Source organism: Pogona vitticeps, chromosome 2 (assembly GCF_051106095.1).
Source record: "Pogona vitticeps strain Pit_001003342236 chromosome 2, PviZW2.1, whole genome shotgun sequence".
Taxonomy (NCBI): domain Eukaryota; kingdom Metazoa; phylum Chordata; class Lepidosauria; order Squamata; family Agamidae; genus Pogona; species Pogona vitticeps.
The window spans coordinates 65,717,325-65,745,039 of NC_135784.1; the positions used below are offsets into that span (position 1 = coordinate 65,717,325).

Genomic DNA, 27,715 nt, shown 5'->3' on the forward strand with positions numbered 1-27,715 from the left:
CAGAGCAAATCTTTGTAGGTATGGTGGCACATGCAGTATCCATGGCCACAACACACAAAATTACATGCTCTGACGACTCCTCAGAACAAGGCATTTGAGGTCTGGCTAGGAACTTGAGAGCTGTGTTAGCTGTTTCTTTGCTGCAGAAAAATGTAGTTGATGTGACTTTATCCTGCCAATGCCGGACTCAGGAGCTTGGGAAGCTGCTCTTTTGCTGCTCTATTTGCTGCAACATTCAGAGAACATTCAATGAAACCTTCCAGAACAGCAATGACTGGTCTTCCTGGCAGAGGTGTGTGTGATTTACTGCACATACTCCACCACCTGAGTTGGGCATTTCTCTATAGATTTTTAAACACCCCTGGTTCCTGTTAAGAATGTAGTACTAGAAAGTGCCTGGTTATTTCCACCATAATCATAACACTGACAATTTCATATAACTTGTCAGGAAAGGGACCCCTATATTGTATTCTCAAAGGCTTTCATGGCCGGGATCCGATGGTTGTTGTGGGTTTTCCGGGGTGTTTGGCCATGTTCTTAAGGTTTTTCTTCCATTTCATGTCCAGCTTGTTTTAGGGCATGTTCAGCTATTGCCTATTTTTCGGCAGTAGCTGAACATGATGTACATGAAATTCTATTTCAAAATACTGAAGTACTGGACAACACCAGCAATCATTATATTAGACTGCACAGGGAAGCCATTGAAATCTGCAAACACCAACAGAGCTTCAACAAAAAAGAAGAAAGTTTAAAACTCAACAAAGCCTGGCTCCTAGCACTGAAAAATACAGCCTGCAAAAGGTCAACGAACTCTACCCGGCCACAAGGACCAGTGATCACTGCACACAAAAGACCAGCTAACGACACCCCCCAATCACAGTGACAGATCATCTCTCCCCTTATCACAACAATACACCCACAACAAAAACACGCTGATTACCATAATCACCCAATCTCCCGAAAAGGACAAAAGCTGATCCCACAGCTATAAATACTCTATACAACAAACTGCAACAGAACACAGACAGAGTTCTGACTCCTGTCCTCTGAAGATGCCGGCCACAGAGACTGGCAAAACGTTAGGAGCAGTGGTGGGATTCAAATAAATTAACAACAGGTTCTATGCCCGAATGGCAAGCAAATAAATAAATAAATAAATAAATAAATAAATAAATAAATAAATAAATAAATAAATAAATAAATAAATGCCCAGGACAGTGGGATCCGATGAGAGTTTCTTCTACAGTGGTCTCCCTATTGCTTATCATCACAACTACTTCTCACATGATTAAGATATCTGGATAAGTGTATCTGTTTGGGCATGCCGCTGCTGTTAACCTCACCATGGGCATGTGCCAAACACACACACACAAACAAACACACACCTCACAGTGGGTGCTTATGACCAGGTTTGACAGAGAGCTGACACATCTCTCCTTCCCTTTACCTCCTATTTCACCCTATAGCTCACCAGTAAAAATTGCTTCCATCCCCTTTCCTGCTCCTGAAATGACTGATAGCCCTGCTTGTTGTTACCTGGAGGCTGCCTTTGCACACCTGTTGAGGAGTTCTTCTCCCCCCCCCCCCGCTTCCTTCTGGCTTGGAAGGTATGGTCTCTTTTCAATCTGTTGCCACTCCACCTCAACCCCACCACCTCAATCGGTCCAGAACATTGCCAAAGAGCCCGAAAAACCCACAACAGCCAATATCAACAAATGCTTGATTAGTATGCTCTCATGTATGTCTTTTCTGGAGAATGTTGCCTTCTCATGATGGTCCCTCCCCCTCGGAGTCCCTCCGGCCCCCACCCACCCCCAATGTTGACCTGTGGTCAAGATGCGTCTGAATGTCTGGAGAGAAGAGTTTCAATTCCCCTTATCTATTGATATGTTTATGTGTTTTCCTTTCTTGGCCCTGGATATATGGCCTTCAAGAATAGTAAGTCTTACTAGTGTTAAAATACTGATAGCTGTCTTCCTCCTTCTAACAGAGTGGGCCATCTCTGTGTGCCATTTGTCTCCCAAAATTGTCAGTTTTGGGGCAGGAGGAAGAGTTCTTTGTTACTCTAAATGAGGCTTGGAGGTTTCATCTCTTTGTGGTGTGAGTGACTTTTCTATTGCATACCTTGCTTGCGTGGATCAGTGAGACTGTCACTGGTTCATGCATTGGATATTCTCTGGGATTTTAAAAAAAACTGTTTCTAGGCAGAGCAACAGTCTTATGTGGTACCTTTAACTTGAAAAAAATCATAGTAAAACGAGGACGGTTGTTTGTTTGATTGAAGCGGTCTCACCCCAAAACTTTTTCCCTCTGTGTCCTGCCCTCATGCCTTGTCAATCACACCCCCCCTCTGCCTCGAGGCCATGGGCTTTCCTCCAGTGACATCAAGGACTCATCCTCCCCCCTTTTCCCCCAGTGACACCTCTGCTCTTTCCAGGGCTTTATCTCTCTCACCCATATCCCACCGCAGACGGCTCAGTGTGGAGTGGGAAGGGAGGCAGTTAATTATGCCCCCTCCCCCTCGCTCATCGCTGGTCACCTGGGCCCTCCTCCTTCATTCATCTCAGGCCAACAAACGGTTCTAAGAACCAATAGTACATTTAGGAAGCGGTTCTATAGAATAGGTGAGAACCTGCTGAATCCCACCTCTGGTTAGGAGGAACAACCTTAAGAACACGGCCAAACAGATGGAAAAACCCACGATCCCTTTATTCTTGGGTGTACTTTTCAAACTACATTCTGTGTTAGTCTGTGCAAGTGTATTAGAAAATAACAAAACAAAAAGACAAATATTGTGGCACCTTAAAGACTGCTATATTTGAATGTGAGCTTTTGTGGTTGAAGTCTGAGGAAGTGGACTTCACGCACAAAAACTCATGTTAAAATGCAATAGTCTTTTAAGGTGCCATAATGATTTTGTCTCATTTTTTTGTCTGATATGTTCTAAAATGTTTTCCTTCATCTTTGGAACTGGTGAATAACAGGTGGCTTGTGACCAGAAGGGCAGCTCACCCCAAAATGCTGGGGTGAAGATGTCAGCCTTTTATTCTGAAACAAGCCAATCATTGCATATAGCCAGGAGAGAAAAGCCCCCTTTCTTTGTTAAACTTACATTTGATTTTTCCTGTACTGTTTGCCAGCACTGTAGGGTTGGTATTGTGGGCAACCAATCAGAATTCATAAACGTTTTACGATATTGCAGCAGTTTGGCAATGACTACAATGAGGGCTACCAGAATCAATCATTAAATCATGGCCTGTTGTTCCCGATACCTAAGGGCAACTTGGAATTGTCAGAGGTGGCTGCGTTGGTCTGATACAGTACAATAAAGACAAAGAACAAGCAAAAGTATTTTGACACCTTGAAGACTACAAAATGTATTTCAGTGTGATGAAATGGGTTGTAAACTAGGGGAGATCTGTGTGAACTAAATTGATAAGATTTACAGGTTGTACAAGATTGTTCTTCTTTTTATATTATTTTACCCAGGCTTTGTGCTCTGGAGAGAAAACTCCAGCTTCACATACAGCGTCGAAACAACACGGAAAGGGATTGCCACTCTCGAATTGGCCTTCTCAGCCACACTAGATGCTGTTCCAAGTCTTCCATGCATAGGGTTGCCAGATACGCGGGTACTAAAAGGAGGACATAGAAAGACAAAAAGGAGGACAAAGGAGGACATATTGAATGTTTCATTTGAATCGTTCCAGATTAAACCCACAATCAATACAATTTTATTACAATAGCTGCCAATAAATGTCTCTTAGTGAACCAACCAAAAAACAGTCATGTTAAAAAATAAAAATAAATTCAATGGAGGCTTTTTTCATAATACCGGAGTGGGCGGGCAGGTAGGGGTGGGGAAAGCCAGGGGGAAGGGGGTCCTTCCACCTCTCCCCCTCCCATCCAAAATTATAACATAAAATATACAAAAGCCTGACATTTTAAAGATTTTTATCTTTGCCTGCCTGAGGGAGGCCATTAGGCTAAAAAGGAGGACATGTCCTCCTTTTGCCTGACATCTGGCAACCCTATCCATGCAGAGCACGATTTGTACCCTAGTCTCTGGAGACTGAAGGATGCCTAACTGTTGCTGTAACTTCGATTTGAGGGTTGAGAGAGGCTATAGCAAGCTCAGCTGTAGAGCTTATACAGTATTCGATGGTCCGATTCCTGATCCTGGGACAGGCGCAAGGAAACTTAACATGCTCGGAGGACAGTCCACTCTCTCCAGCTTAAAGCGAACACAACCACCACCCCCTTACTCTGAGAGCAGAAGGAAAGAAGGCTCTGATTCTAAGACGCCGCGACTTCCGGGGTTGCTGGCGGCTCCTCTTTCCAGAAACTAAACCCTGACACATCGTAATAGATTTTTCTATAAGTAAATCTTTCGTTCGGAAAACAGCATTATTCTAAAGAGTTGGTGTGTGTGTGTGCGCGCGCGCCAATAACACGAACGCCTGAACCGAGACAGGTCGAGAAAGAAAATGTCGGACCCAAACAAATCGGGACAGTTGCCACGGGCACAAAGCCCGTGGAAGCGTTCCCAAGCCCTCCCCCGTCAGGTAGAACCGGCCTTCCCGCCTAGAGTCGGCCCTTTCGGGGTGTGGAACTCCACCCACCCGACTCTCTCCAGAGAAACCCTTTTCTCACTGACCAAGCACGCCTGAGCGCCTTCCCACGGGCGAGTGGGTCCCCCCGTGGCCGCCATCCCGACGGTTTCAAACCGCGGGACGGTTACGTCCGAAGACCGGAGCCAAAAAAAAGGGCGGAGCCTCAACTGCGGGAGGAGCGGCGGGCGAAGGGGGGGGGAAGAGAGACTTTTATTGATATTATTTTGTGGCGCCCCGTGGGGAGGCCGCCCTCTCCTCCCCCCCCCCCCGCCCGCTCCGGCTTCCCGCCTGGCGAAGAGGAGCTACCGCTGCGTCCTTTTTTTTTTTTTTTTTGCCACCAGCCACCCTCCCGGTCGCCATTCCCCCCACGAAGGGCGAGTGCTCTTTTCCGCCTGACGGGAGGGAAAGTGGCCCCTCACGCCGGGGCTCCACCGTGTCCCGCGTCGCTCGCTGGGCCGCAGCTGCGAGGGGGGGGCGCTGAGGGCGCCGGAAGAGCCTCGCCTCTCGCCGCCTCGCCACTCCAGAGCTTCCATGCAGGGGACCGAAGGCGAGCCAGGCAGCGTCAGGTAAGCCACGGACACCCCCCCACACACACACCTTGGCGCGGCGATAGGCGCGGGCGCCCTTCCCGAGATTTGAACCGGGAGACGGGGGCGGGGGCGCCGCTGCCTGTCAGGTGAACCCTCGGGAAGGATTATTGGACTGGCTTTGCTTGAGGAGAAAGTCAGGGCGGCTGAAAGAAAAGTGAAAAAGAGGCATTTTGAAAAAAACGCCCCCAACGGAAGCGTCTCTGCCTCCCTCAGGGCTCCCAGGAACACACACCCTCCAAACCCCGCCGAGGTCTGCCGAGCTTGGGAAGTTTGGAAAAGTCACACCGACTCAGCCCAGCCGGGGAGACGCTTCTGTTGAACACCACCACCACCACCACCACCAAGAGGGAGGCAGGGTTTCCCCTCGTACGGTGGCGGTGTCCTCAGAAATGCCCGTTATTTTTCTCCTGGGAGAGGAGAATTTCTAAATGCCTGGGATGCGGGTTTTAGGCAGCATCAGCAATCCCGCCATCGTGAACTGCCAACTGGGGTTGAAACTGCTTCCGCTGAATACAGTACCTGCAATGTGCAGGAAGAGTTTTGCCTTCCTTGCGAGGCTGCAGCTGCACAGAGTTTAAAAAGGGTCACGTGGGGTTTTGTGCCTGCGAGGGGGTCTCTTTGAGTTCAGTCTCTGGAAGGCAGGCAGGCGCTTCCACCGGTTTGTCTAGTTTCCTCTTGCGGGTACTTTTTGATGCTTCTAAGTTGACTGAAAAATACTTGATAGGGTTAAGGGATCTCTGTCACATAATGATACAATTTTGCTTCAGGATACATAGTCATGCACAGACAATATGACAACAAGCCCTGTGAATTTAGTGTTGTTTACTTCTGAGGAAACATATGTGAGGTTCGGGTAAAGGTAAAGGTAAAAGTTCCCCTTGAGAATTTTTGTCCAGTCGTGTTTGACTCTAGGTTTCCAAGCCATAGAGCCAGCGTTTGTCCGAAGACAATCTTCTGTGGTCACGTGGCCAGACTTGGACACGGAACCCTGTTGCCTTCCCACTGAGGTGGTCCCTATTTATCTACTCGTATTTGCATGCTTTCGAACCACTAGGTTGTTGGGAGCTGGGACAAGCGGCGGGCGCTCACTCCGTCGCGTGGATTCGATCTTACAGCTGAAGATCTACCTTACAGCACAAAGGCTTCTGTGGTTTAACCCAGTGGTCCCCAACCTTGGGCCTCCAAATGTTCTTGGACTACAGCTCCCAGAAGCCTTCACCACCACTTCTGCTGGCCAGGATTTCTGGGAGTTGAAGTCCAAGAACATCTGGAGGCCCAAGGTTGGGGACCACTGGCACAGCGCCACCACATCCCTGGGGTTCGGCTATTAACAGCTATATTCTGTAGAGTCATCAGTAACTCAACAGTACTAGGTTTTAGTTCTGCTTAAACATCCAAGAGGAACTATTATTTAAAAATGTCTCTGTTTTGTACCTAGATAATACAGTAGGACCGCGGTATCCGCGGGGATCAGTTCCAAGCCCCTTCCATGCAGAAAAACGTGGAAGTATAGAACACTATACATTGCATGGTCTCTGGCTCCCTCTAGCGGTCGGTTTTTTAGAAAGTACACCCTGGAGGTTTTATTTAATATTTTCAGGCAGCATATAGGTGAACCAGCAGATAATGATCCTGTGGATAGGGGATTCTACTTTAATGGCTGTTTGACTAAATGTCACATTCAAGATATAGCAGTACCGTGGCTTTGTGTGAGAATTTGTGAAAAATGAGATAGCATGTCTCAGGAGCCCTAGGTATTGTATGTAGTTATTCTATCTTCTCTCTCTTGTTGAAGGGCGTGCCCAGTAATTATACCATAAAATATGGTTTTGCAAAACAACTGGTGTCAGTACATAGGTAGGTAAAATGAGGAAATTAACACTGACAAAAATATTTTTGAATTTGAGGGGTTTACCATTTTGCTCCTTCTGAATGTTCTTTGTTAAGTCAATGAGATACCATTCTTGCCAGACAAAAAGCATAGCTTCAGTGATGGTGTTATAGAATGCTTAATGGACAACGCAGACTTGATTCACACAGAGTGACAGCATGACTGTCAATTACAAACTTATATTGATATATTGAAATTAACTGCTTAATGGCTTAGGCATCTGGGTGTGGAGCCAGAGGATGGGAGTTTGATTCCTTACTGTGCCTTCCTGACAGGGGTTCAACTCAATGATCCATAGGTTCTTTCCAGCTTTGTTGTTCTGGAGGTTCTTACCATGACAACATTGTTTCTCTAATTGATATCAGCCTATCATATTTTCTGTGTATAAGATGCTACTTTTTCAAAAAACCATTACACTAGGGCTGTCTTATACAGAAGCAAGCTGAGAACACAGAGAGAACAACACTGCCTGTACCTTGCCTCTGTAAATAGCTTTCAATCACAAGGCTTAGCTGCCTCCAATCAGGAGACATAGCTTCCTACAGTCAGGAGACTTACGGAATTGACATCAGCTGATGCTGAACAAACCAATTGGAACACACCTCATTGCAGGTGGAGCCTGTAGGCTTTGATGCAACAGGGACTCCTAATGTCCAAGCGTTCTGAGCCCAGAGGCTCAATTCTCAAAGCTAGGTTTTCTTAATTTTGGGGTTAGAAAAATGGGGGGGGGGGTTGTCTTACAAATAGAAAAATATGGTACTCCCTCCCAATGCCTTAGGCCTCAAACCTAAATTGGAAGTAGTTTGGTACTGCATTTCTTCACAGTGCAATAAAAAGCTTTTTTCCCTATTCAAGGCATGGAAGGTAGAGCTGGAAATGGTAACAAATTATTGTTTAGCTGTTTGGCATCCTGTAAATCCTGGAAGTTCTTTTGTTCAAGGATATCCACCTTGAACTCAGAAAAAAAGTGTTTTGGGAAGCTATAATAATCTTCTGGCATTTTTTTGAATATTGCCAGTTCTGAGGTGAATTGTGATTTATTTCTGTTCTTTTGAATAAACATAAATATGTTTGTCTTGTGTTTGATCATGGGCTAGAGGTTGGAATTCTTTGTTATAACTCCCAGAACTGGAGTTATAGCTCCTGGTTATGCTGGCTGCAGGGTTCTGGGCATTGTAGTAAACACAAAAAGAAATATATTCGCTAAGGCTTTCACGGCCGGGATCTAATGGTTGTTCTGGGTTTTTCCGGCTCTTGGCCATGTTCTGAAGGCTGTTCTTCCTGACGTTTCGCCAGGTACTAAATCTACTACAGAAAACTGAACTACTTTGCATCAGAGACTGGCGAAACGTCAGGAAGAACAACCTTCAGAACACGGCCAAAGAGCCCGAAAAACCCAGAACAACCAAAAAAAGTAATGTTTGTACTGTACCTGTATGCATTTCAGTTTTCACTGACCCCCAATAATAGCCTCAGGGAAGCACCCATGATAGCAATCTGCCAAGTGATTTAACATTCATGCATATGTTGAAGTGGGCTCTAGTCTGCAAAATTGTATGCCATAATTTAATGTTTTCATGTTTAAGGTGACACAAGTCTCTTCATTTTGTTTCACCCATTAAAGAGGTACTAAATCTACTACAGACAACTGAATTACTTTGCATCAGCAAGAGTTTCTAGAGTAACCGATGTACTAACAAAAAGGAGTGTGTGTTTAAGGCCAAGGAAGGTCAGGAAACAGCTGGTTTAGGACATATGGTGGAAGCTGTTAATATCAATGAAATACTTGCATGAAAAATAGTTGGGTCTTAACATTTTTGGAAAATGTGGCTAATGACCTTTCTCACAATCTTTTCCAAATGTGTACCTTTTACTTCACTAGTATTATAATACTGTTCTATTGTCAAGTGACAGTACTAAAGACATTCCTCCCCCACCTTGTCTGTGCTTCCTGTAACTACTACTTATCTTGTAGCTGATAACGTGCAAAAATTAAGCAGGAGTGTTTTCCCATCTTTGTATCTCTATACTGTGTTTTGTTACTGGTTCCTCCCCTTCTTATTTCTGTTGAGAAATCCATTAGATGTATTTCTTGGCTCCTTTTGCCTTACTTGTTATGCCTTCTGTTTTCCCTTACACTTTTTAGCAACTACAGTACTTACAATCATATTTTTATATTGATAATCCAGAGCTATGTCTTTCTATTCCCAACAACAATAGCACCTTTAACAAATCTCTCTCTGACTGTAGTTCCATTTTCATATCTTTTTTTTACAATATAGATTAATTTTAATACTTAGTTTTTAGGATTTTTCTCTCTTACTCAGTACTGTACAGTGTTTTTACTCAGGATTTTTCTCTCCTACTCAGTATTTCGCCCCTTTCACACATTTGTATTTTGAAACTTCTTTCTTACCTTAATCCTTTGATTCTTTTATTTCTGCTATAGCTAATCCTGATTCCCAAATCTTGAATATCACTGAGCTTTGTAGTATCAATTGAAAAAGCAAATTCTGCTTAATTGTATTACTTTGTTTGTGCTTGATTATATTAGTACTGTTGTATCTCACTCCTCTGTCTTTCTTCAGCTTCTTTCCTCTATTAAACTGAGAGCTTGTTTCCACCCCTACTTAGATGAGGAAGTCCTCAGGACCTTGGTTTATGTGTTGGTGAGCTCCAGGATTGACTAATGCTATCTATGTGGGGTTTCCCTTGTGACTGACCCAGCAACCACAGTGGGTCCAGAATGCACCACCAGACTGGTGGCAGGTATAAATAGATTTGATCACATCTCCCCAGTCCTGGCTCACCTACACTGGTTACTGGTCGTGTCCCAGATCAAATTCAAAGATTTGATGCTTACCTACAAGGACCTTCACAGTCTGGGACCTCATTACTTGTTGGAATGTCTCTCCCTAAGGTCATCCTCCCATGCCCCCAGATTCTCTCAGCTGTGCTCCTCCAGGTGGCTATGCTGAAGGAGGCCAGTAAATCTCCAACAAGAGGTCTGGCCTTCTAGGCAGTGGCACCAACTCTTTGGAATTGCCTCCCAGGAGAGCTACGCCTAGTTCCTTCCTTCCCTAGTTTTAAGAGGCTGCTGAAGATGCATCTGTTTTGAGAGTCCCTCAAAGGCTGCCTTTCTTGACTTTTTGCTCTTGTAGTACTGCTCTGATACACGGTGCCTTTCAGGGCTTAATGGTGTTTTTGTTACTGTCGTTGGTTTTTTATATTTTGTTTAGTTTCTGTTACTGCACTGTTTTATATGTCCAGAATACTGCAGTGCACAAATGGGGTGGTGTGAGTGAGTGAGTGAATGAATGAATGAATGAATACACTGTACCTAAGAAAAAAAAGAAACAAAATATCCCCCTCTAGTGGCAGAAGGTGGAATAGCAGCTTCCCATTAGTTTCTATGGACGGAAAAGAGCAGATACGGATTACAATGGTTTTCAATGCATTCCTATGGGAATGCAGATTTTGACCTGCGAACTTTTTGACTTGCGAACCACCTTCCAATACGGATTAAGTTCGCAAGTCAAGATCCCACTGTAACTGTTATTGGCTGAAGTCCTGTTGTTTAGCATAGTAAGTTGTGGTTAGAAGAGGTGCATTAAATTGATGGGTCCTATGGAAGAGATGACTCACTAAATATTCAGTTATTATGATTAGACCTATTCTAGTTCCAACTATGCTAAGAAACAACATTTTAGCCATTGTATCTCATTTTATCTAGGTTCTTCTGTCTCACCCACTTTATTCTTTTAGGCATCTGTGTACATTTATTTTTGCTTGTTTGTAAGTGATTATGTGCAGAATACCATCTCTCTATATTCCTCATCTTTCTTTTGTTTTAGTCATGCTTAACTAAAATCAAGATTACATATCTTGTCTGATATCTTCTCTTTTTGTTCTTCCTTATCTCTAGAATATTTTGCATCCTGATAATAGAACATATCTTCCAGTTATTATGTTTCTAAAGCATTTATACTCAGTTTGTATTCACTTGTTAGACAGGTCTCTAGCATGTTTCTTTACCTTCATTCTTCTAATTATTGAAATGTCGAGAACAACATGCCTATAGTTTAGTATATTGTGCACTATATTTGTTTGGGAAGAGATGTAAAAATAATTCAGGAAATGCTTTTTTTTTTTTTTTTTACATACTGTCAAGTTACCTTCAACCTATGGCAACTCTATGCATGATCAATCTCCCAAATTCCCTGTCCTCAACAATTCTGCTCTGCTCTTGTTAAACTCAAGGTTGTGATTTCCTTTATGAAATAAATCCATCCCATATATGGTCTTCTCTTCCAGCTGTCTTCAACTCTTCTCTGTACTATTGTCTTTTGTAGCAAATGTCATTGTGGCATCTGCTCAGGTCATGAATATTCATATGCTATCTGCATAGACTAATGGGAGTGCTGAAGGGGTGGAGTTGCGAGATATAAGAGCAAGAGGAGAGGGAGTTTAGATAGGGAGTTAAGAGTTGAAGAGGTTTTGGGAGTTTGGGTGGGAAAGTGGTGTTTCAGAGTGGATGAAGGAGGATGTTTGTTAAGAGTTAACAACATTGCTTGAATTATCTACATTTGTAACAAAAACAATTTGTTTGGTTATTTTAAAATGACACATGGCTTGGACCTCGATTATTAATAATAGGTAATGTTGATGTAATCCACTGGTGGCAACTGAGGGGCACCTAGTGTGAGTGCCTAGTTTGTTGAAACAAGCAGCGGCCACATGGGGATTGTGACAGTCTTCTCATGATGTGTCCAGACATGACAGCCTCAGTTTCATCATTTTTTCCTCCAGAGATAGTTTGGGCTTGATTTGCTATATGATTGTCTTGTTTGCCTTTCTGATTATGTCTGCATATCAGTATACTTTTAATGCAGGAGGAGCAGGATCAATAAAACGGCAACTTGTTTCTTCGGTGGTGTAATTTATAGATTGATTTTTTAATTTAACAGTATTTTTTTCTGAAAGCAAGTTTTTTTTTACAAGCTTTAATACAGAGGCACCTTCTAGGAAAGCCCCCCTTAAATACAGCACTCTATGTGTAGTTATGGCTAGTAATGTTTTGTGGTGTTTTATTAATTGGTTTGCAATGTACTCTTAAAAGAACAGGACTGAAACTGAATTGCTTATACTTCACAGTATGCTTCAAACAATGTTTAAACATAGTGTTATAAAGTTAATACTATACTAATGAGTTAGATCTGAATGCTGCTTTTCAACCCTGTTCCTTCTACTTTGCATAACATTGGGGCATACTCCTGCAGACACCAACTGTTCTGGCACATATTCAGAAATAAAAACAAAAGGCAAATTGTGCTAGCCTTGGTTAGGAAAATAGCTGACAAAATGAGGCATAAAATGTATTCAGTTTATTCATTTATTAAACAAGTATAACTCTTCTTGTTTATCATTTATTTTCTCTTAAATCTCTGACATAAATATTTTACTCCAATTTTTAATCTCAGAGGAAAATCAGATTCCCTGCTTAAAGGCTCTTGGTAGCCAGTGATGCAGTGATAAATTTATAAGTTTAGGAGCTCATTGTGACAATCTCCATAGACAGGCCCCTGCCCCTGGACAGTCCAAAAATACAGTACAGGCATCTGGATTAGTTAATATCAACAAATAGAAGGCAGATTTTTAAAGATGTTAATGGTTTTAATGCACGTTCAAGACCAAACTAACTTCAAATGCTTTGGATTATAAAGATAGTTTGTAACATACACATTTATGGCAGTATCCATCTCTCTCTAGTTGCTATGTGCATTGATTGCAAGTAAGCTCAGAGGAAAGAGGGAAGCTGAGTGGGGTCAGGTCATAGGCCTGCTACTTAAAATGTCTTGGGTCTTTGGTCCTGTGAACCTTGGTTCCATTATACCACAAGGTGGTAGCACTTCAAACTAAATGCTTGAAGGCATTAGAATTATTGTTTTAGCTGTTTTTCCTCTTGTTTGCTCTTGTTTGCTTGTTGATAATGAACTTCTACTGGGCTTCAGAAACAAAATGGTAATAGCACAACAAGCATAGATCAGTATCATTGTTGGCCTGAACTTGTTACATTAATTTTATCAAAATGTGTACCTATATGAGAAATTGAGGTGTAACCAATGCTTCCCCTAATTTTCCACCAGCATTGAGCGGAAGCCCTTCCCCATGTGCACAAAGTTCCAGCCCTGACCAAAACCAAATGAGTGGCAACAGTAACTGTGGGTGCACAGCACCAATACAGTGCTGTGCATCCACGCATCCACGTAGCTTAGAGGGAACATTCAAATGGATATGAATCAAATGAATAGATGGGTAATTTTATCATTCCGCCGTTCCATAGTATGGATGTATGTTGTCAAATTCTACAGGATATACAGCACCTTTTACAAAATATGACTTTTGCAACTTCTAAAAAGTCGCAAGAAACAGTATATGGGAGTGCAAGCTTTCAGGTTCCCTTGTATTTTTGATCAAGCATGTTATAAAAAAGCTAGGTACAAAATTATGTATATTTGTGCTGAATTTTTACACCATTTTGTCTCAAAATTGTGTTTTACACAATTTTATCTCAAAATTGTGTTTTACACAATTTTATCTCAAAATTGTGTTTTACACAATTTTTACACAAAAATTGTGTTACACAATTTTGAAGAACTTTGAAAGCTCAAGCCACTTATGTGCTACTTTTTGTAACACATTACTATGCTTAATAAATGGTATTACTCAACTCTGTTTTTCATTTGTATGGGCAATATGGTCATTGTGTGCTTTATACACTGTTACAGGTAGAAGAGCACATATCTAGGTTTTCATGAACATATAGCTGTACAAAAGTAGGTGTCAATAATAGTTGGAAGCAGGGCAGATAAAAATCAACATTTAAAAAAGGATTTAAATCACAATTTAAATAAAAAATCAATTTTATTGAAATTATTTTAAAAATCAGATTTTTAAAAATTTAAATCATGTCTTAAAACATGATTTAAATCAGTTTGATTTAAATCACATCCACCCTCATTGTCAGCTCCTACAAACAGCCCGCTGATGTGCAGAGGAGCCCCTAAATCTTTCCCACATCTAGGTGACATGTATACATAAGCATTTGTGATTGTATTTCTGTTTAAGTGGATTGTAATCATTGGTTAATCTCTTTGCATTTTATTAATAGACAGTTGATTAGGTAATATGCAAGTTCAGTGCAAGTGAGAGTAAGAAAAGAATACTGGGCAATTTAAATGTCATTAAGAGAATTAGCCACATCTGTGGGCACATTGACAGAACCGATTGTCAGGAAAGCAGATAAGACTGCTTTAAAATGTATGTTTAAATGTAGAGGGAAGGGCCTGTTTTTTGTTTTTGTTTTTTGTTTTGTTTGCTTACATGAATAATATGTAAGATTCCTAAGTTGTCATTGATTATGTTGTCATTCATTTCTTTTTGTATATAGTCTTTGAGTAGACATAATTTTTAATAAAAACACGGAAAGCTGACTCCTTAGGAATTCAGAGGCATGGTTTATCTGCCTCTGTATTGTCTCTCTGAGCTGGCAGTGGCTCTCCAAGGACAGAGGCAGGGGTCTTTCTCAGATTTCTCTGGAAATGCTGAGGATTAAAACAGAGTTTTGGTTCTTATTTCTACCACTAAGTTTCTGCAGTTGAGGTAATATTCTAACTAGATAATTAATGGAAGTGCATATTGATATAAAGACATAAGGCAATGCGTCCAGCAGTTCAAGTGATTGAACTGTATTTTAATTGTATTATATTAAAATTGCATGATGCAAAATACAAAAATTGTATTAAAATTATTTTATCTTTTTATTGCATTTAAATTGTAAGCCCCCCAGAAACCTTTGGGTAGTGTGGGAGGCATATAAGTTAAATAAATAAATATTCACCTACATAGAGAACAGTTTTTGTTTGTGTCAGACCCAGATATTTCATTCTTCTTCTCTCTGTTTTGATGAAGTTATATTTAAACTAATCCAACTCAATTTATTTCTGTTTCTCCAGTCTATCATTGAGGTTCTGTGTTTCTGAGGTTCTTCTGCTATTACATTTATAACCAAGCATTTTCAATATTTACCACTTAGAAGTGTCTATTAGTGTACAGTAATCTATTAGTGTACAGTAATTGATGAAAATTGCTTCCAGGTACTGATTATAACAAACACATTATGTACATACTTAAAATAAGTAGGCATGGCTAGTACCAGGTAGCAAAAATATTCATATTTTTGCCTGCAACTAAGTTAATCTGTGTGCTCTGTACATTTAGAAACAGTGCAATTTGTATCAAGTCACATGGGAAATGTACGTATACTTTTGCATCTTGAAAAATCTAGGGGAAATCACATTAATTGGTTTGCCCTCCTATACAGGTTCTAAATGGCAGTGTTGATAGCTCACACAAGACATCTCTGTGTGGTACTGTGAGTCTGCTGGGGACTTCACATGCTCACCTAGTTCTGCTATGAAATATGAAATTGCTGTTGTGAGAGAGAATAATGCATTCTTTCTACAGAGTTTTTATTACGTTTTCTTAACTCCATCCATAATAGGTTTTTCACTGTTTTTTCCTACTTGAAATTGAAATGATTGTTAATTTTGTCTATTTTGATAACTTGTTCCTTTGGAAGAACTCAATTTCATTCTTTTATTCAACCTCCCAGGACTGCCATAACTTCTTCAGTACGTTCGTTCGTTCGTTTAGTTGTGTCCGACTCTTCGTGACCCCATGGACCAGAGCACGCCAGGCCGGCCTATCTTCCACTGCCTCCCGGAGTTGTGTCAAATTCATGTTGGTTGCTTCGCAGACACTGTCCAGCCATCTCATCCTCGGTTGTCCCCTTCCCCTCTTGCCGTCACACTTTCCCAACATCAAGTTTTTTTTCCAAGGAGTCTTTTCTTCTCATGAGATGGCCAAAGTACTGGAGCCTCAGCTTCAGGATCTGTCCTTCCAGGGAGCACTTAGGGTTGATTTCCTTTAGAATTGATAGGTTTGTTCTCCTTACAGTCCAGGGGATTCTCAAGAGCCTCCTCCAGCACCACAATTCAAATGCATCAATTCTTCGGCGGTCAGCTTTCTTTATGGTCCAGCTCTCACTTCCATACATCACGACAGGAAAAACCATAGCTTTGACTATTTGGACTTTTGTTGGCAATGTGATGTCTCTGCTTTTTAAGATGCTGTCAAGATTTGTCATCGCTTTCCTCCCAAGAAGCAGGCGTCTTTTAATTTCGTGGCTGCTGTCTCCATCTGCAGTGATCATGGAGCCCAGAAAAATAAAATCTGTTACTGCCTCCATGTCTTCCCCTTCTATTTCCCAGGAGGTGATGGGACCAGTGGCCATGATCTTAGTTTTTTTGATGTTGAGTTTCAGACCATTTTTTGGACTCTCCTCTTTCACTCTCATTACAAGGTTCTTTAATTCCTCCTCACTTTCTGCCATCAGAGTGGTATCATCTGCATATCTGAGGTTGTTGATATTTCTTCCGGCAATCTTAATTCCGGCTTGGGATTTATCCAGTCCAGCCTTCCGCATGATGTATTCGGCATATAAGTTAGATACACTGGGGGACAATATACAGCCTTGTCGTACTCCTTTCCCGATTTTGAACCAATCAGTTGTTCCATGTCCAGTTCTATCTGTTGCTTCCTGTCCCACATAGTTTCTCAGGAGGTAGATAAGGTGGTCAGGCACTCCCATTTCTTTAAGAACTTGCCATAGTTTGCTGTGGTCCACACAGTCAAAGGCTTTTGCATAGTCAATGAAGCAGAAGTAGATGTTTTTCTGGAACTCTCTGGCTTTCTCCATAATCCAGCGCAAGTTAGCAATTTGGTTTTGAGTTCCTCTGCCTCTTCGGAATCCAGCTTGTACTTCTGTGAGTTCTCGGTCCACATACTGCTGAAGCCTACCTTGCAGGATTTTGAGTATAACCTTGCTAGCGTGTGAAATGAGTGCAATTGTATGGTAGTTGGAGCATTCTTTGGCACTGCCTTTCTTTGGGATTGGGATGTAGACTGATCTTTTCCAATCCTCTGGCCATTCTTGCCATCTCCTGTTTGACCACCTCCAGCTTCCCAAGGTTCATAGATCTTACATTCCAGGTTCCTATGCAGTATTTTTCTTTGTAGCATTGGACTTTCCTTTCACTTCCAGGCATGTGCACAGCTGAGCTTCAGCTGTGGACGTGCCTGTACAGAACATCCAGTCTTATTTGATTTCAGGAACTAAATGGAGTTGAGTCTGGTTAGTACTTGAATGGGAAAACCTCAATGATTCCAAGCAAGGCTAGTACAGAATCCTGACTGAAACTCTGTACAGCTGCTTCCATTTGGAGTTGGTATTGCCAGTTAAATGGACCACGGCTCTGACTTTATAAGGTAGATTTTTCTGCTCCTGCGTAGCTACCTTTTGGTTCCTTTCTTCTAAAGTCCATTTACTTTAGCAGCCAGGCAAGGGAAATAGTTTCCCAGTGGTGCTGAGTACCCTGGATGATGACAGAAACCAGAATATTATTTCCTTCTGCATTCCTAGAGTTTATCCTCTCTCACAATTGTTTCCTCAATGTCGTTATCAGAGCACTTATGCATATGTAACTGTAAACTCTCCTTCTTGGATGTACATTCTAATGTGATGAGGACATTTAAATGTGGCAGAGAAGCTGAGAACAATATCTTCAGGAGGCTAAAGTCTGCTTAGCCTGGTAACTGAGTCTAGTCTCCTGGCAAGATCACCCAAGGCAGAATGGTCAACACTGAAATAAAGATTAAGATGCCCCTGTCTTGATTAGGAATTAAGAATCATATTGGCAGAAGAGAATTTCTAGTGGGGACAGTATGGATATCCCTGAAGAGAAACTCCTAGGCAGCAGCAGTAATGGAAGTTGACGCTGGTGGAGGAAGATGTGTCCAGTGTGCCGTGCTTAGGTCAAACTTTAATGGATGAGTTTCAATTGTTGAGACCCGAGGATGTGGACAGGGTGCTTGGATCTGTCCGTTCTACCACCACGCCGCTCGACCCTTGCCCATCCTGGCTAATTGGAAGATCTGCCAGGGGGGTTCGCACTTGGGTCCAGGAGGCCGTGAACGCCTCTCTGAGAGAGGGAGTGGTCCCTACCGCATTGAAAGAGGCGGTAATTCGACCACTCCTTAAAAAGCCTAACCTGGACCCAAGGCTGGTGGTCAACTACCGACCAGTGGCGAACCTCCCTTATTTGGGCAAGGTGTTGGAGCGGGTTGTGGCCGGGCAACTCCAGGCGCTGCTGGATGAAACGGATTTTCTGGATCCATTTCAATCGGGTTTCAGGCCGGGTTTTGGTACAGAGACAGCCTTGGTCGCCCTGTATGATGACCTTCGCCGGGAGAGAGACAGGGGGAGTGTGACCCTGTTGATACTCCTGGACCTCTCAGCGGCTTTCGACACCATCGACCATGGTGTCCTTCTGGACAGGCTGGCTGGGTTAGGAGTTGGGGGCACCGTTTTACGGTGGTTCCGCTCCTTCCTAGCTGACCGTATCCAGAGGGTGGTGCTGGGGGACAGTTGCTCTGCCCCATGGCATTTATGTCATGGGGTTCCTCAGGGCTCGATACTGTCCCCCATGCTGTTTAACATCTACATGAAACCGCTGGGAGAGGTCATCAGTTGGTTCTTCAACTCAGAAGAAATATCAGGCAAAAATAAAACAAAAATTAAAAAATAAAGACAAAAACATTGTGGCACCTTAAATACTTACTGCTATATTATAATGTGAGCTTTGGGGGATAACTCCATTTCTTCAGACAGTTCTACAAATAAATGGGAGACATTCCAGAAAATATTAAATAAACTGTGGTTTTGTTACCTTTTGAACAGTTTAAGCAACAAATGTTGACTAATATAAATTATGATTTGACTTGTAGCCAATAATGACTCAGAAACAATATAAAAGTAGCTCTAAAAAGGAGAAATGAACATTACAATGTACAAAAACATGTAAAGAATAATAATTTGCTACTGTTTCTAAGTAATACCAGCTAAGCAGTTGAAAATTGTATGGTTAAAATGTTTGCAGAGCGAGTTTAAATATCCTAAATTTAGAAATGTATGTATAATTTGTTTAACTTGCAATAAAAATACATTGAAAGCGCATCCTTTTCATACTTTCAGATAATGTATGCAACACACCAATAATTTACAGCTTACAAAATCACACATAAATAATTTCGCTTATCTGACATTTTCCTGTGAATGTTGTATCTCTAAAAATAAAAGATCTGACTTTCTTGCAATGGATTCAGTTGTATGAGAATCTAAAGCTCTTAGCCTCATTCGTTTAGAGGAAATAGGCAAAAATCCTGTGGAGCTGAGTTTTCATATGGAGAAGATGAGTCACAAAGAATTGCAATTCATATAATGCATGTCCAGGAATGAATACAGAACAGCACATTGTACTCCAGGGATAAGATAATGAAGACAATCCAGAAGGTGATCTCAGTCTGACAAATACGCAATGAGAAAAATAGGTCATGTGATATCCTAGAGGACACAGAAACAAATCTAAAATTACTATTGAAATATATTTAGTATAGAATTATGGTGAAAATTGTAATTTGGAGAAAAAGCAAAAAAGAAAAAGTGTGCTTACATACTGCACCGTAGCACTGAAAGCAATTAAAGCACTCTCTGGGAGATTTATATTTTTTAATTATGCAAGTCTACATATTGGTCTCCCCCTTCCCTGCAAGCTTGCTGCTCAATTTACCAACCTTGGAAGGCTGAATGAACCTTGAACTGGCTACCTTGGATCAAACCCTTCACGAGCAGAGTTTTGGCTACAATACTACACCACAAGGGTCTTTGTGAAAAAATCCTAAATGTTACCATATTTTATTTGCTTAGATTTTAGGGAATAGCGTGTCCCCAGTTTTTGTATACTGCTTGTTTTAATCTATTAACAGTGTTACTAGTGCCCACCCAGATGCATGCAAGGAAAGGTTACTGGGGAGGGGCAAGCAGGTGGGTGAGCAGTTGGGCAGGTGAATGAGTAAGTGAGCAGGCAGTGTCATCCCGGCCAAAGCTCAACAAAGGCCACATACAAGCAGGGAAGGAGGGGGAGCGTAGCAAAGTGGCATTTGAGCTGGCCCACTGCTGTCCACATGGAAGCAGGCCCAGCCCTCAGTCCCATCAGCCCAGAATGAGGGTTTTTGAAGAAGAACTCAGGTCCCTTAGCCCTTCCTTGCCAAAACAGTGCCTCCTAACAAACAGGCCTGAAGGGACCCATCATGGCTGACAATTAGCTGTTTGGTGCAGCACTGACCTTTTTAGCAAGCAGACCACAATACACTTTTTAAAAAATTCTTGCTATCCGGTGTAGTGCTGTCTCAGATAGCAGATATAAAAATAAATAAGGCAGGTGGTGGTGTTAACATATGCAGAATTGATTCCAATGAATTTGTTCCATATTTGTGCTAGAATAAATAGACTTCTGGTAGAGGAGTACTGTAAAATACCTCTCTGCTACACACAAAACCCCCAATCCCCTTCCAGATTAATCTCTGTGTGCATGTACCTTGTGTAAACACCAAATTTTAAACTTGATTTAAATAGGGGCGTTAGAGGTTTTTTAAGTAGTGGGATCAGGCTCCTTCTTAAATGTATTCATTGTTTTTGGTGTCAAAACAATATAACCAATGAACTTCAGCAGCTTAAAGCAGCTAAGCCAACATGTCTGCAGGTAAAAAGTTAATGATGGAAACCTAAAAATTTCCTGGCTTCATTGGATTTGACCAGAGCATGACTCTATATTCCCATCCATCCCCAGCACAGGAGATTTCTAGCATTGTCTACTCTAGAAGATGCAACCTAATTCTGGGATCAGGGATGTATCTTTCAGTATCAGGCACTCCCATTCAGACTGTCTACCTTTTCCTGGATGCTCATGAAGGTTTTCCAAATACAAGAGTAGGTGGTGCTTTTAGAGACCACTTAAAAATTATATTTTGTGGATCAAAATCGTCTACTTCATCAGGTGTGAAGAACTTAAAGGTCCAAAAATTCATGGGAAGATGCATTTTGTCAGGAAAGGTACTCTTAGATGTAAAGTCCAAAAGTTCTTGGCAAGATGGATTTTGTCAGGCATGTCTTTCTTAAATGTAAGTCAGGAAAAAATGGGAAGCATGCGTGTGTGTACATGGCCTGTGACTTTTTGTTTAAAGAACTGGGGTGTGATATCTAATCCACAGCTGCCTCAGCTATCACTCTAAAACAACAGCCCTAATGCAGCCTATTTCTTTCCTGACTTATATCTAAGAAAGACATGCCTGGCAAAATCCACCTTGCCATGAACTTTTGGACTTTTAAGTTCTTCACATTGGTAATGGAGGTCTTAGTGGTCTTAGAAACATATCCGAGAACCAGAAGGATACTTGTTTTCCCTAACATGTACTGTATAATCTTTTGATTAATTATGATCAAGCCAGCAGGGGGTGCTGGATGTCCAGATGACACTGCAATGTCTGACCTTTCACTATTCTTAGAGAAAAATGTGTGGGGAAAAGCAGTCTTATTTCATATTAGAAAAAACAACAACAACAAAGCCATGTGGTCCCTATTCAATACATGTGCAAGGGCAGGCGATACCTCTGTTAGACCAAATTTTAAAAATAACAATACTAGCTTTTGCCCTAGTGTTCTTCAAGGTTTGCACCAATATATTGTGTATGGTGCAGAAAAAAAACATATGCACGTTCCATAAACAATGTTCCTTCTGACTGTATGGCTGTGTAGCTTAGAGGGACCTTTGTCCAAAAGTCACATTTTTAAAAAGTAAATTCCAAAATGCAGATTGCAAGTACAAGTCAGAAGTTTAGGTTTCAAAATCCACTGCTGATGGCCAATAGTGGGATTATGTCTCCCAGCTCAACACCCCTTTATTCGCTGAAGAAAGCAGTCCTTGGGAGGAGACCCATCTTCTGCTGTCTCTGCAGAGTACCTACAGGTTCGGTTGAACCCAGGAAAGGATTGACAGACTAGATTTCATTCTAGTCTTTTTCATCACCTGATTCCCTAGTGTGGGAATCTACCAGGGGACCTATTTGCCTCATCAATTAATAAGAAGGCCTGGACTGTTGTCTTTTAGTTTTGGACAAAGGAAGCATTGAACTCTGATGCCTGATAATAATACAGTATTATGAATCCCAGAGACTGTGCTATGGCTCCTCTCCAATTCCACTGTAAGGTCAGGTATTGTGCAGGATAAGAGTAGAACACTGAGAGGTGATTCTCATAGCACCCCAGTGACTGAAAAAGCCAAACATTGTTTTGGGTTTCATGGAACCATCCATCCAGAGCTCAGGATGGACTTTATATCTATAAGGGGAAATGCTGCACCCAGAGCTAGGATGGTTACTACTACACTGAAGGCAAAGCTTTTTTGCCAAAGAAAAACATATGTGTTCTGGTATTGCTCATCTGTGGCTGAAAATCCCATATATGATGGCCTTCAGGAAAAGAATATACCATGTGTATGATGTTCATTATTGGCTATAAAGAGTGGTTTGCTGCTCACAGAAGAGCTTTGTGCATGCTTCGAAATTGTTGAATCATGGCCCATACTGATAAATTAAAAGTTGAAATAGATCATATATTATGACTGCAGTCCTATATTCCATTAATTAAGACTTAATCTGAACAGAGATCTGTGCAGAGGATTGTGCTTTAAATCTGCATCCTGTCTAAAAGATGTTTTTTAGTCCTTAAGTTGTGTCCGACTCTTCGTGATCCCATGGACCAGAGCACACCAGGCTCTCCTGTCTTCCGCTGCCTCCCGGAGTTTGGTCAAATTCATAGTTCATAGTTTCAATGACACTGTCCAACCATCTTGTCCTCTTTCATCCCCTTCTCCTCTCGCCTTCATTCTTTCCCAACATCAGGGTCTTTTCCAGGGAGATTGTTCTTCACTTCAGATCCTGAAGAGGATCTGTCCTTCCAGGGAGCACTCAGGTTTGATTTCCTTGAGAATGGATAGGTTTGTTCTCCTTGCAGTCCAGGGGACTCTTACGAGTCTCCTCCACCGCCACAATTCAAAACCATCTATTCTTTGGCAGTCAGCCTTCTTTATGGTCCAGCTCTCACTTACATACATTACTACTGGAAAAACCATAGCTTTGACTGTGTGGACCTTTGTCAGCAATATGATGTCTCTGCTTTTTAAGATGTTGTCAAGGTTTGTCATCGCTTTCCTCCCAAGAAGCAGGAGTCTTTTAATTTCATGGCTGCTGTCATCTTCTGCAGTGATCATGGAGCCCAAGAAAGTAAAGTCTGTCACTGCCTCCATATCTTCCCCTTCTATTTGCCAGGAGGTGATGGGTCCGGTGGCCATGACCTTAGTTTTTTTAATGTTGAACTTCAGACCATTTTTGGTGCTCTCCTCTCTCCCTCATTAAGAGGTTCTTTCATTCCTCCTCACTTTCTGCCATCAGAGTGGGATCATCTGCATATCTGAGGTTGTTGATATTTCTTCCGGCAATCTTAATTCCGGTTTGGGATTCCTCCAGTCCAGCCTTTCGCATGATATATTCTGCATATAAGTTAAATAAGCAGGGAGAAAATATACAGCCTTGTTGTACTCCTTTCCCAATTTTGAACCAATCAGTTGTTCCATATCCAGTTCTAACTTTTGCTTTCCTCATATAGATTTCTCAGGAGAAAGTTAAGGTGATCAGGCACTCCCATTTCTTTAAAGACTTGCCATAGTTTGCCATGGTCCACACAGTCAAAGGCTTTTGCATAGTCAGTGAAGCAGTAGATGTTTTTCTGGAACTCTCTGGCTTTCTCCATAATCCAGCGCATGTTAGCGATTTGGTCTCTAGTTCCTCTGCCCCTTCGAAATCCAACTTGTACTTCTGGGAGTTCTCGGTCCAATGCTGCTGAAGCCTACTTTGGGGGATTTTGAGCATAACCTTGCTAGCATGTGAAATGAATACAATTGTATGGTAGTTGGAGCATTATTTGGCACTGCCCTTCTTTGGGATTGGGATGTTGTCTGGTATAATTCCTCTGTGTATTCTTGCCACCACTTCTTGATATCTTCTGCTTCTGCGAGGTCCCTACTATTTTTGTTGCTTATCATGTCCATCTTTGCACAAAATGTTCCTTTAATATCTCAATTTTCTTTAACAAATTTCTGGTTTTTCCCTATTATTTTCTTCTGTTTCTTTGCACTGTTCATTTAAGAAGGCCCTCTTGTCTCTCCTTGCTATTCTTTGGAAGTCAGCATTCCATTTTCTGTAACATTCCCTATTTCCCTTGCATTTTGTTTCCCTTCTCTTCTCTGCTATTTGTAAGGCCCCATTGGACAGCCACTTTGCTTTCTTGCATTTCCTTTTATTTGGGATGTTTTTTGTTGCTGCCTCTTGTACAATGTTACAAGCCTCCATCCATAGTTCTTCAGGCACTTTGTCCACCAAATCTTGTTCCTTAAATCTATTCTTCACTTCCATTGTGTATACATAAGGGATTTGGTTTAGATTATACCTGACCAGCCCAGTGGTTTTTCCTATTTTCGTCAGTTTAAGCTTGAGTTTTGCTATAAGAAGCTGATGATCAGCGCCACAGTGAGCTCCAGGTCTTGTTTTTGCTGATTGTATTCAATCATCTCCATCTTTGGTTGCAGAGAACATAATTAATCTGATTTCCAGGTCTTGAAAAATGCACTCGTCTGTGATGAGTGAAAAATACTGTTGAGCGAGTTAAAGCTCCCTCCCTCCCTGCCTCCTCCTTCGACTGTCTCTCTCTCTCTCTCTCAAATCCTGCAGTCCTCCCTCCTCCCATTGCAAAAGGAAAACTGCCCTCTTCTCGTGAGATGAGAGTTCAAGCAGCACATAAAGATACCGCTCTGCAGGAGAATATAGAGTAGTCCCATGCTGGAGAATATGGAGATTCCCTGCTTCCAATTCAAACTGAAAGAGGACACATCCTGAGGTGGGAGGGAACCGTAGCTGCTTAAGTGGTTGGGCACTTTTGCTTTCATTTTTATTTTTGTTGGAGACATTCAGAAGAAAGATATTAAAATACAAGCTTCATGACCTCACAGGCACGCAGGTAATAAAGTAACCCAAGTCTGAGGGTATAAATCAGTAATTCCCATTCCCAATAAATTGCAAGGCTATAGTCCCATCATGCAAACTGCTGAAATTTTCAACTGACTGGTGAGCCATTCCAAAATTTTTCAAGCCCTGCTGATTTTGGTATGGCCCATCTGGTGATGTCCATGTATAGAGTTGCCTCTTGTGTTGTTGGAGAAGAGTATTTGTGATAACCAGCTTGTTCTCTTGACAAAACTCTATTAGCCTTTGCCCTGCTTCGTTTTGAACTCCAAGGCCAAACTTCCCTGTTTTTCCTTTTATCTCTTGACTTTAGCATTCCAGTCTCCTATAATGAGAAAAACATCTTTCTTTGGTGTCAGTTCTAGAAGGTGTTATAAGTCTTCATAGAATTGGTCAATTTCAGCCTCGTCAGCATCAGTGGTTGGTGCATAAACTTGGATTACTGTGATGTTGAAAGATCTGCCATGGATTTGTATTGAAATCATTCTATCATCTTTGACATTGTATCCCAGTACAGCTTTTCCCACTCTTTTGTTGACTATAAGGGCTACTCCATTTCTTCTACGGGATTCTTGCCCACAATAATAGATACGATAATCATCTGAACTGAATTCGCCCATTCCCGTCCATTTTAGTTCACTGACGCCCAGGATGTCAATGTTTATTCTTGCCATCTCCTATTGGACCACATCCAACTTACCAAGGTGCATAGATCTTACATTCCAGGTTCCCATGCAGTATTTTACTTTGCAGCATCGGACTTTCCTTTCACTTCCAGGTGCGTCCGCAGCTGAGCATCCTTTCAGCTTTGGCCCAACCACTTCATTAGCTCTGGAGCTCCTTGTACTTGTCCTCCACTCTTCCTCAGTAGCATGTTGGACGCCTTCTGACCTGATGGGCTCATCTTCCAGTGTCATATCTTTTATCCTTTTGTTTCTGTCCATGGAGTTTTCTTGGCAAAGATACTGGAGTGGCTTGCCAGTTCCTGCTCCAGGTGGATCGCGTTTAGTAAGAACTCTCCACTATGACCTGTCCGTCTTGGGTGTCCCTGCACGGCATAGCCCATAGCTTCTCTGACAAGGGAGCAATCCATGAAGGGGCTAAAAGATGTATAGATATCAAAATCTAGCCATTAAAAATGTTCTTGAAAGTTTTGCAGACTTTCCCTCTATATCAGAACCTAACATGAACATGTTAAACCTTTTTTCAGATGCATTGATTTAATGCTATTAGTGCATATTGTTTTATGTTTTTCTTTTTAGTTATCTCAGTCATGGGATCTTAATTGCTCTGAAGAGTAGTTTTGTTTATATTTGCTTTCCCCTCTGATTTGTGAGTTGCGATAATGATCTCTATCATTCTTTGTTATCTTGGATTTTAAAACAAAAAAAGCAGATCCACATGTAACATGTTGGTATATTTGTATTTAACCAGGTATTTTGTCTCTGGTAACTTTTAAAATAGGCAATGTGAAGCCTTTTAAGGTTTGTATAGGCTGCTTCCACTTGTTTCAAATTCTTGTTATGCTGTGCTTCATACTGAATAAAGACATAGGAACATGCTTCTCCTGACTTGGTCCCTGAGAAGCCACTCTGAGGTTTAAGGGACCTTCTGGTATGGCATGAGATGGATGAGAGTAGACTGGGAAATTTGGAGAATTCAGCAGGCCTGTCTTATGCAAGTGGAATTCTCTTTCTGCTCATGCAGGACATAGTTAGATCTAAGCCACCATTCCTACAGTTATTTATGTGGCAAGTTTTACATTTTATTGAAATGCTTTTCAAATATGCAGTTTCTAATTTATGTAAACCTCTAAGCCTTGCTACTTGAAACTTGATTAAGGGCCATTCTACACAATTGCTAGCTTTTCACAATACATGTTATAATTGATTTTCAAATTGTATAACTCACATTGCAAGACTGCATTTGTTGTGAATATGTCACATTTTCTCAAAGCAAAAATGATTAAATGTTATGATTAGTGCATGAGTGCTGGCAGTGTTATCATAAAAATCTGTCCATGAAACAAGGAGAAACAACACAGTGCAGGCAGTTCTGTGTTAAAATATCCAAAGCTGTATTTTGCCACAGGAATGTATTCTTTGGATATAAGCATTTTTAATTTATGAAAGTGTTTGCCTGTTAAAAAGGACCACTGTGTTTATACTCTCTTTCTCTCTATGTGTGTATTGTGTGTGATTTCCTTTATGCAGAGAAACATGGGTTATGTTTATTGTATACTGGTTTACCACATCTGTGAGGGTAAAGCATCAGAGAGTAGGATGCTTACAATAATGGTATGTTACTCTATATATGAGGGACATGGTGGCGCTGCGGGCTAAACTGCAGAAGCCTCTGCTGTAGGGTCAGAAGACCAGCAGTCGTAAGATCGAATCCACGCGACGGAGTGAGCGCCCGTCGCTTGTCCCAGCTCCCGCCAACCTAGCAGTTCGAAAGCATGCAAATGCAAGTAGATAAATAGGGACCACCTCGGTGGGAAGGTAACAGCGTTCCGTGTCTAAGTCGCA

General features: G+C 41.7%; 1 protein-coding gene across 1 annotated transcript in view; it reads left to right on the plus strand.

Annotated features, from left to right (window-relative positions):
• The first annotated feature begins 4,997 nt into the window (after positions 1 to 4,997).
• Positions 4,998 to 27,715, plus strand: part of ARHGEF3 (Rho guanine nucleotide exchange factor 3) — a 160,890-nt gene continuing 138,172 nt past the window's right edge. The window contains exon 1 of the mRNA XM_020799904.3: positions 4,998 to 5,179. Coding sequence (XP_020655563.2) covers positions 5,145 to 5,179 — 35 coding nt within the window. The 5' untranslated portion in view covers positions 4,998 to 5,144. The remainder of the gene's footprint in view (positions 5,180 to 27,715) is intronic.